Below are 10,558 nucleotides of genomic sequence, written 5' to 3'. Positions count from 1 at the left end.
CCCCGGGCGCGCGGCTCGCCCCTCGCCGCGGCTCCCGCGACCGCAGCCCCGGGCGCGGGCGGCCGCTCCGCGGAGCTCGGCCGCAGGCGGGGGCCGAGACGGCGGGCCGGCCGGGGCCGGGGCCGGGGCGGGGGCGGGCGCTGTGCTGCGGGCTGGCCTGGTGGGGAGAGGCCGTGCGGGGCGCCCGCCGCGGGGCCGGGCTGTGCGGGTGCGCGGGGCCGGGGGGCGCGGGCGGCCGGCGGGGCGCGGCGGCGGCGATGGCGGAGGGCGGCGGGGGCCCGCGCGCGAAGGCGCCGTCGCTGCTGGAGGCCGCCCGCTCGCGCTACGAGAGCCTGCAGATCTCGGACGACGTGTTCGGCGAGTCGGGCGCGGACAGCGGCGGGAACCCCTTCTACAGCACCTCGGCCGACTCGCGCTCCTCCTCGGCCGCCTCCTCGGACGACGAGGACGAGCCGGCCAGCTCCTCGCTGTCCTCGGCCGCCGCCCCGCCGCGCCCGCCGAGCCGCGCAGCCCCCGGCCCCGCGCCGGAGCCGGAGGAGGACGAGGGCCGCGCGGGCTGGAGCCCGACGCTGCGCGACACCGCTGCCCCGCGCTTCGAGGAGACCGGCGGTAAGGGTGCGGGCGGCCGGGGACCCTGGCCGGGGAGCGGCGCGGCTGCGGGGGCGGGCGTGCCAGCTGGCCGCGGGCGGGCGTGCGGATGGCAGCTGTGCGTTTGGGGAAACAGAAGGGTGCGGGAGCGTGGATTTAAAGTGCGAGGACTAATCCCACTGCGTGGGGGGCTCCGAAGTCCGTGCAGGGGGCCGGGCCGAGGCAGAGGCTGCTGCGAAGCAGTTTGTCAGTGAAAATGCCGGGGTGGGGTGGTGGCGGTTCTGGCACTTGGGGGGCTTGCCCCTGCGTCCTGCACCCGAAGCCTTCTCACCTGCTTGTCGCCCCAGAGGGGTGGGCTAAACCTGGCCTGTCCTCGTTCAGCCGCAGCGGAAAGCCTGCCTCGGTCCTGCGGGCAGCCCCTGCGCCGGCCTGCGGCAAGCCTTCCCAGGTGCAGGGCTGGGCCGGTGACAACTGGGAGAGGCCACCCACGGCGTCCTTACTGGCTTAGTTTTCTCCAGGTAACCTGGGAAACTTTCCCTGCCCGCGGGATTGGGGGTCACTTGTTAAGATCTGAGAGAATAGCGACCCACCTCGAGGCTTGGTAGCGTGGGTTGTGACTGCTTCCTCCAGAAGGTGCAGGTGTGTTCCCCAGCTCCCCAGGGTCGTAGAGAGGCCCGGTGTGCGGTCACAGGGCCGCAGCTGCTGCTGGGGGGCCCTCGCTGCTGCCAGCCTTTCCAGGGAGCTGGGTCAGCACATCCCTCCTCCTGCGAACACACGGCCTCTGCCCTGTCAGGGGACAGCCCTTTCCGCCTTCCTCTGCAGCTTTCCTTCCATGTCCCACCATCTTCTGAGGCCCCTGTCCCCATGCACCTCATTCCTCTGGTGGACCTGTGGACGGCGGGGTGGTGAGGGCCAGGGAGTGGCCGCACTGGGCAGGAGGTGGCCTTCCCTGAGGCTCTCCCAGGTCAGTGTTCAGCCAGTTAGGAACAGGGCACCTGGAGGACATGCCCGGGAGGCCCCTGGCTCCTGCCCGGATCTGGAGACCGTGCTGCGGTCCAGTGGGCTGCCCGGGCTTGGCGGAGCAAGGCTGGACCGTTGGCAGGGAGCGGTTTGCAAAACGCAGGCAGGCTGGAGCACGGCGGCCTCAGCCCATCTGGGCTGGTGAAATCCAATTTAGCTGTGCAGTGCCATGGGGTGGGTGCACTGAAGAGCAGGTTCACCCTAGATAAGAGTCTGGGAACATTCAGAATCACCTCCTCTGTGCAGGCCTTTTGCACTGCCCTCCATTTCACTCTGTGGTGAGGATTTACTGCCCTGGACAGCTGGGCCCACACAGCTCCTTCCAGCTTGTACCTGCCCAGAGCCCTCCTTTGCACACGTTATGCCGTGTGTCTGTGATCTCGTTTTCCATATTGAGGCGCTTGAGACACATGCTCCAAGTCCACCTGGGAGAACGCAGCAAGGCTTCCTGAATCTTGGGGAAAAGAGGAAAATTGTGTTAGATTAAGTTTAGATTTAAGAATCATGTGTGATGGTGTGAAAAGGGTGAACCACTGAAACAAATTGTAAAACAATATTATATTTCTAAGTGACCTATAAATGGGAGAAATTCTGTAGCAGAGCAATCTAATCTAGACACTGCAAGCACTTAGAGTCACAGAGAGCAATATTGTGTGTCACGCGATGTTAGGTTCAAATTCTTCCTCTAAGTTCATGCCTGGACCTAAGAATCAGAGTTAGGCACTTTACCAAAGCAATTTATGATTGCTTGATGGCATTTACACCCAACTTTGTTTTTCTGTTCTGTGTGGGAGTGTGCTTTTTAAATCCAGATCTAATTTAGAATTTTCCTTCTTCTTTGCAACACCTTCTTCATGAGGGAAAATTGGGGGTGGGGAAGGGGGAAATGAGGTGGATGGCTTGTTAGGCATGAATCCATATTTCCCTGAAACAATGGAATATGATTTATGGGGGCTGAAAATATTTGCAAAGCATTTGTGAGAGAAAGCCCTTGAGTCCACCACTGCCAAGTGAGAGATGTGTTTATCAAGAAGCTGAGCACTGTACTTCAGCCATCTGATTGCCAGAAGTCTGTTAAAACCTCACCAGATTCAGCACGCCAGGGTCGTCCAAGTGCAGCATCTAAAAAACTGAACAGGAGTGTGTCCCTGCTTAATGCAAGGAGCGCCGCCTGATGGCTCTTCCGTTTTGTAGCCCCAGTTCATTAACCCTTCCTGTGTGGGTAGGGTGGGAAGGGGGAGAACAAGAGGGTGACGTTTCAATTTATAATCAGACTTCATGATAAAAACCTTTTAAAACTTGTTGTCATTGTTAGCCTCAGATGTGGAAAGTAAAGGATTCTAGATTTATAAAGCCGGCTTCCTGCCTGCCTCCCACTTTAAAAGTCATGTGCCTTCGCGTACGGGTGTAGCTGTGTATTGTGTGTAGATGTATATTGGTTGTGCTAGCCTGTGCTGAGGAGCTTGTTTTTAATTCAGAAACGGAGTTTAGTGATGCACAGGGGTAGGCCACCGTGCATCTGGTCTGCAAGCAGAGGCCCCCGTAGCCTTGGGGAGCTGCGCACAGTAGGAGACCTGGTGCCCAGGAGAGAGGGGGCAGATGGACAGAAATCTACAGGCTCAATTTCTGTCGTGGGGCTGAGGATCCTAAGCCCCCGTAGCCTTGCTTGTACCAGCCTCGCAGCCCCGTTCTGATTTTCAGGCCATCTAGTGCCTGGGCCAGGCGCCCCTGCAGTGCAGCCAGCTAATGCGAGGGGCATCCCCTCCCCTCCTGCTAGCAGTGCTGGTTGATTAGCGTTTACCCCCTGAGTGGATGGGATGCCCTTGGGGAAGGGAGCACAGGGCCGGGGTCCTCCCTTAACCAACCAGCAGAGCCCCGGAAGCAGCAACTCGAGCTGTCAGAGCTGCCTGCCCACTGTGCAAATAAGTAGCACAGAATGCAGGCTCACTCTTTGGAAACAGCATGAAATTGAGGCCCGTCTGCTTTTTTGGGCCTCTGCCCTTTTGGTTTCTTATTCTGAGAAGTTCTGTGATTCGTTCTCTCTGAAGAGGGAGGCAACGGAAAAGGCAGATTCAAGCCACTCCAGGGCTGGCACTGGTTTGGCTCTGTCAGGCCTTTGCAGGGGCTGGCTGGGGTCTGGGCTGTTCTCTCTTTGTGTTAGAGGTGCGGACCTCATGGGGAGTTTTTAGCGTGCTGTGTTAGCAGCCTCTGGTCATTAGAGGGGAGTGTGACCTTGGGAAGCTGGAGAGGAACATATGGCTTTGACGATTAATGTGGTTGTACGTTTTATCTTTAGAGTTTATTGTTGATTTTTTGGTTTAAAGTCTTTTTGACTAACAAGTAAGAAGGGGGAAAAATCTTTCTCTGAAGACCAGAATTCCACTGAGACCTTTTGCTCTAAAGGGATTTGTGAACTGATACCTGGGCCCCTTGCTTGTGCATCCAGTGAGAAGCAGCTATACCTGCCTTTGGCTCTGTACTAAATTCTGTGGCTCCAGGAGAAACTTAGAATCTCTGTGAGACACAAAATAAATCTTAGGCATGCTCAAAATTGTGAGTTCAGAGAAGGGAGCATCCTGAGAGAGAGGTCCTGCTATTTTCCCAGGAGTCTGATCTTGTGGTAGGTGAAACTTGAGCTCTCTGTGATGACAATAATCAACAGTTCTCATTTGTTACTTGCTTTTTCATACATTATAACATAACCTTCACAATTACTCTGAGATGGAAGCTATTTTCACTTTACAGAGAAAGACAGATGTGTCTCTTTAGTCAGAGGCAGAGCAGGTGGGTGGAGAGGATGAGATTAGCTGGTTCAGTGAGCACCATCTACCTTCTAGTCAGACTAAATAATTCATGAAAGGTGGTATCTTTTTTTTTTTTACAGCACCTAGAATTTTTTCTCAGTCAAAAATATGTATGCCTAGAATTGCTTTTTACTTTTTAAATGTACAGGTAATGAGTTTTAATACATATATAGATTTATGTAACCAGCCCCATAATCGGGTTACAAAGAATCTAGGAGTTCAGCTCTTTAATCCTTGCCATGCCTCAGCCGTGGTGGTGAGAGCTCAGGGCTGTTCTGCAGGAGAGGGCAATCACTGGGCTTTGAGAGGGTCAGTCTCCTATTCTAGAGTTGAAAATTCACCTTTATTAATGTTTTTTTCTTTTTTATTAAAAAATTATTATTTATATCCATGTTACAAGTTACTCAATTAACAACTACAATAACAGTAGATCTGCTTTGTTCAGTAGTTACATTCCCCCCCCCCAATTTTTGTTCATTCCTTAGTCTTGAGGGATTTGGGACCACGTCCACTCTGACTGATTCAGGTTGAGAAGGAACGTAGACATGGGGCAGAGGAGTGGAATTGTTTTGCTTGCAGTTGAAGATACTCCTTGCTTCTGGGCTGGGGCTGGTCCATCATCGTCCTTTTGTTAGTTGTCCACGGCAGGCCCTACGAACTGGAGAGCAGGAGCTGGCCACATACCTGCTAGGTTTCAGGGCTCTACTGGTATAGGAACAATCTGAAGGTTTCAACAGGTAAATTGAAAATTACAGGTTTAGATAAAAGGAATAGAAGAATCATGAGAATCATGATTAGGGAATTTATCAGTGAGTATGACTATGTCATATTGGAGAAGTAGATTTTCATATATTCCCAGATAGGGCCTGCTGAGGGGGTGTTGATTTCATGAGGCTGTGTGGTTGCCTGTGGTGACCAGACATCTCTAGGGCCCTTGGGAACACTTTTTTTAAAAAGATTTATTTATTTATTTATTTCTCTCCCCTTCCCCCCCCACCCTGGTTGTCTGTTCTCTGTGTCTATTTGCTGCGTCATCTTCTTTGTCCACTTCTGTTGTTGTCAGCAGCACAGGAATCTGTGTTTCTTTTTGCTGCGTCATCTTGCTGTGTCAGCTCTCCATGTGTGCGGCGCCATTCCTGGGCAGGCTGCGCTTTCTTTCACACTGGGTGGCTCTCCTTACGGGGCACACTCCTTGTGCGTGGGACTCCCCTACGTGGGGGACACCCCTGCATGGCACAGCACTGGGAGCACTTTTTTTACTGAGGCTTTGTTTACTGTGGCAGTTTGTGGAGTTTAGGCAAACCCTGCATAAGGGTAATCTCTGTAATGACCTCCTGACTCACTTTGAAATCTCTTAGCCATTAAAAACTCTCTTTTATTTAGTATTTCCCCTTTTGGTCAAGTTCTTTCTCCAAATACATTGCTGATTAATGCTTGGTAATAATCCCTCGGTGCCAGGTAGGCTTATCCCTGGGAATCATGTCCCACATCGGGAGTAGGGGGTAGAGGTAGTGTGTTTATTTGTTTATTTGCAGAGTTTAGTTAAAGAGAGGCCACATTTGAACAACAAAGAGGTTTTCAGGAGGCAACTCTTAAGCATTAATTATACTTAGGCTTAATTTCATTCTTATAGGAATAAGGTTTGTAAATATAAGCCTTAAGAGTGAGGGCTTGGTTTATTGGCCTGTTTCTTTTATTAGGCAAGTCTTGTATAATCCATCTTATTTGAGAAAGTAGCAGGACTTCCCAGGAGGAAAGTTTAATATTTTGTTAGCTAATGAGCAGGCCTCTATCTATCCTGAAAACATATCTATGGCAACCAGGATACTTTTATATCCCATAGAAGTATGTAGTTCTATAACATTCTAGATGTTTAAAGGACCTTGTCTATTGGGACACCTGACCACATTTCATCGTTACCTTCTTAAAAGAGTTTTGTTAATTGACAAGTAGAACATAGATTATATATTTGCCTTGGTTCTCATGTACCTATAACAAAGATAGATCACTTGTATAAGATGTCAATGGGAGAGGGGTGGTATATGGGGGAAAATGTACCTAAAGTAAAATAGAGACCATAGTTTAATAGCTTAACATCCTTGCATAGTTAATAATGGTACCTCACCAGTATTAAGGGTCAAATATTGGGGTGGGGGGAGGTTATGAGAATGTTATATATTTTATTCTTAGAAAAATATTATGTGCTGCAGAAACAACCAAGTTCCCTTGTCCATTATACTATTTTGCTCTGAGACTTCTCTGAAAGTACATGTAAAGAACTTTTCACCTTTCTTTTTAAGAACATTGACTGTATGGCTTATTCTTTATTAGCAAGTAACATATGTTCATTTTAGAAAATAAACAAAAAGAAGAAAAATGATAACATTTAAAAACTTTTCATAATATCTCATCACCCAGAGATAACCACAATTAACATATTGAATATATCTTCATATATCTTAGGTTACATATTCTTGGGTGATCTTTTTATTTTAATTAATACATTGTGAAGACTTTTCCATTTGAATTTTACAAATTCATTTTAATGAGTCCATATTATTATACAGTCCCCTTTGGGGGTGGGTACTGAATTTATTCCCTCCACTTTTTTTTCTAGTTAAATCAATCCTGTCATGAATACTCTTGAAGCTAAGTTTGCTTGCACATCCTTAATTTTCTTCCTTAGAATAAAATTATCAAAACAGAATTGAATAAAAATTTTGTTTATTTTTAAGTCTTTTGATGTCTATTGTGAAATTGCCTTCAGAAACATACCTACTTACACTCTTATCAACTTTATGCCACTTGAATCCATTCAAAAAACCGTATAAGGCAGCAAACCAATGCATGATTCCTTTTGGAGGGGTGGTTGTTACAAGAATATATATATTTTTAAAAACTGAGCCATCATATACGTATAGTGCAAACATCCTAAATGTAAAGCATGATGAATTTCTATATTGTCACTCCGTGTAACTACCGTGCAGCTCGTGGTAAAGAACATTTCTGTTGCTCGGCCCCCAGAGTCAGCCTTCGTGCTGACTTCCACCACCATCGGTTAATTTTGCCTGTGATTTTGGTTCTTTAGTTCCTCTTTATGGCTGTGAGATTTGGTCATATTATTATTGCACGTAGCAGTCTTTATTTTTTTTAATGTTGGGTAGTAGTCCATTTTATAAATATACTACACTTACTTTATGCATTATCCTATTGATAGACTTTTGGATTATTTCCAGTGTGGGGACTTTTATGAATAAGGCCACTACAACCTCCTTGTGCTTTTTGATGGGTACATATGGCATTTCTCTTGGGCTCATGTAAGTAGGGGCAGGATTGCTGGGTCATAAGTTAGGGTTTCATAGAGGGTTTCTCAGCCTAGGCACTATTGATCTGTTGAGTTGGATAATTCTTTTTGGTGGGAGGCTGTCCTGCAATATGCACTGTAGGATGTTTAGCAGCGTCCCTGGCCTGTAATCACTAGATGCCAAGAGTACTTCTGTCCCCCTGGGTATGACAACCAAAATGTTCTGGACATTAGCATATGTCCCCTGGGTGGTGAGATCATCGTGAGTTGGGAGCCAGTTTACTTTCCGATCAGCAGTGTATGATGTGTGCTGTGTGTTAATTCAGCAAGCAATTGAACCCTGCAGTGATAAAACGATAAATAAGACTTATCCCCTGGGGTCCACTAGGAGAAAGTGCAGAGAATGCGCTAAGAGGTGCTGATGATTTACATGGGATTCCAAAGTGGGAACCCTGCTCCTGCCTGGTTGGGGAAAGGGAGGAGTTCCTGGAGAGAAGGTCCCCACGCTGCGTCTTAAAGAACAAATAAAAATTAGTTGGTGAAGGGAAGAGAAGGACATCTCCAACAGGGGAGGTGGGATGCAGACGTTTGTCGTCTTTGCCCCCGTCTCACCTGAAATTCCACTCTTCACTAGGCTGCGCATCCTTAATTGGAGTCCTTCTTAGTGAAAATGGTGTGAAATGTGACATTTGCAGTTTTTGCCAATGCAAATGACAAGCTGGACTCTGAGCTCAAAGATCAGGTCAGTATGGAGATTTACCTACCAAATGTGGGCAAGGGGTTGGCAGGTTTGGTGAGAAGTGAGCACTTTGCAAGTAGTATCTTCCTTGGGGTCCAGTTACAGATTCTTTAGGAAGGAAAAGGAAAATGGCAACAAAAGATAATAAGGTAAAGTCTTAATGGCTACAGGAAGTGGTGTATTATCTCTGGGTGATTAAGGAAATACCTGAAATACCTCATAATGCAAAGGCGAGTCTCTGCTCAGAGCAACATGGGTACAAAGAACTTTCTTCCCTTTTATTTGTGAATTCCATGAAGAATTATTATAAAAGTATGAAAACCTGACCACATTTTGTTGTATGTTTCATAAATCACTCTTATTAAAAAGTTTAGAATCACAAATCGTTCTGCTTTTCACATTGTTGCCATTGCTACCAGCCTGAGCCAGGAAAGCATCACCCTTGGCTGGGCTGCCAGTGCCTTCCTCTAACTGGATTCCCATCTTCCACCTGACTTCCTCCCTCCCCCAATTTCTTTTTCCACACCTCTGTGGAAGGAGAGTAATCCTAAAGACGTAAGCTCACACACTCATTTCTGCGATTAAAACCCTCCAAGCCAGAGGAAGGTCCACATTCCTTTCCTGGACTGCAGGTGGCGCTGGCTCTGCCCTGGCCTTCCTTGCCAGGGTTGACGTGGGTCACTTGTGGGTTACTCTTCCTGTTTTTCCCACCTTCCAGCCACGCTATCCGCTGTCCATCTCAGAGCTGTGGCACCTGCCATGCACTCAGCCTGCAAAGTTTTCCCCCTGGCGTTCGGTCGGCAGGCTTGCTTGTGGAGCCACCGCCTTCCTTCTGGTCACTTGTCACACCTGTTGCCATCCAGAGTGAGCTAATCCTTCACCATTTGGGCTGTGGCCTTGGCTGTCTCTTGGTCATGACTGAAACATGGAAAGGGCTCAATTTTTGTCATGTGAACAGAAGAATGAATGCTTGCATGGATTTTTTTAAATGGGCATGGGACTCGGCATCAGTGACGGCTGTTCACTAGGAACCTGCCTTTCTAACACCCCAAATAGTGGAAGAGGAGGTTGCACACCTTCACAAGGGCACACATCCCTTACCTGGAGGCACCGAAGCAAGCCTGGGTGTGTTATAAGGAGATTTCTGTCTGGATGGAAGACTGAGCCTGTGGGCCTCTGAGGGACTCTCCAGCTATTGAGCTTCTATACCTGCCTCTTAGGGAACTGGAAATCCACAAACCAGGACCTAAGAAATGTGCAGAGGTGCCAGCTCCTGTATCCCTTCATTTGTTTCAGTGCTGCGTATTATTTGTCATGAGCCAGGGACTGTTGTAAACACTTTGAACGTAGGTGATCCTTGCAACATCCTAGAAGCGTCCTATTATTGTCCCTATTTTAAACACGAGGAAACTGAGTCACAGAGGGGTTGAATTATAGGGTAGGCTGATCCCTTTGATTAGGGAACATGGAAGGACATACTTAGAGCAGCAAGAGTGGAGCATGGTATAAGCTGGTCGTATTGACTAATTATGGTAATAAAAATAACTGCTGTATACTAGCATTTGATATATGCCACACACCACTGTGAGACCCTATTAATCTCCACAACACACAAGGCAAATGCCATTTTATTGTCTCCATTTTACAGATGAGGAAGCTGAGCACAGAGAAGTTAAGTGACTTTTTCACACTAGGAAGTAGTGAAGCTGGGTGTTTTGTTTTATTTTGTTTTGTTTTTTTGCCTGTTGGGTTCTGTTATCATCTTTTTGGTGTGTGGGGGCCTGCGCCTCTCTGCACTGGTCTGGACGCCTTTTTTCTTTTTTTACGAGGAGGTCCCAGGCATTGAACCCAGGTCCTCCATCTGGTAAATGGGAGCTCAGTTGCTTGAGCCACGGCCGCTTCCTGAAGCTGGGTTCTTAACTAGCTTTCCGTGTTCCCTCTCAACCTCAGTGGCCCATGGGGTGCTGTTGTACCACAGATTGCCCCTTTTCTTCAGGAGACTTCTGCACTTGGCCCATGAACTGATAAAAGGGTTGTATGGGTGAAACTCTACAGAGGATACCACTTAAGAGAACATGTTCCTGAAAGTTCAGGCCAGAGCTG

At 48.4% G+C, this 10,558-nt stretch overlaps 1 protein-coding gene across 1 annotated transcript in view; it reads left to right on the top strand.

Annotated features, from left to right (window-relative positions):
* Nucleotides 1-242: 242 nt before the first annotated feature.
* Nucleotides 243-10,558, top strand: part of PGBD5 (piggyBac transposable element derived 5) — a 95,469-nt gene continuing 85,153 nt past the window's right edge. The window contains exon 1 of the mRNA XM_058289716.1: nucleotides 243-609. Within this exon, the coding sequence (XP_058145699.1) occupies nucleotides 258-609 (352 nt within the window). The 5' untranslated portion in view covers nucleotides 243-257. The remainder of the gene's footprint in view (nucleotides 610-10,558) is intronic.

Source organism: Dasypus novemcinctus, chromosome 28 (assembly GCF_030445035.2).
Source record: "Dasypus novemcinctus isolate mDasNov1 chromosome 28, mDasNov1.1.hap2, whole genome shotgun sequence".
Lineage (NCBI taxonomy): Eukaryota > Metazoa > Chordata > Mammalia > Cingulata > Dasypodidae > Dasypus > Dasypus novemcinctus.
The sequence above is the reverse complement of the archived record's forward strand: the minus strand, read 5'-3'. Positions and strand labels throughout refer to the sequence as shown.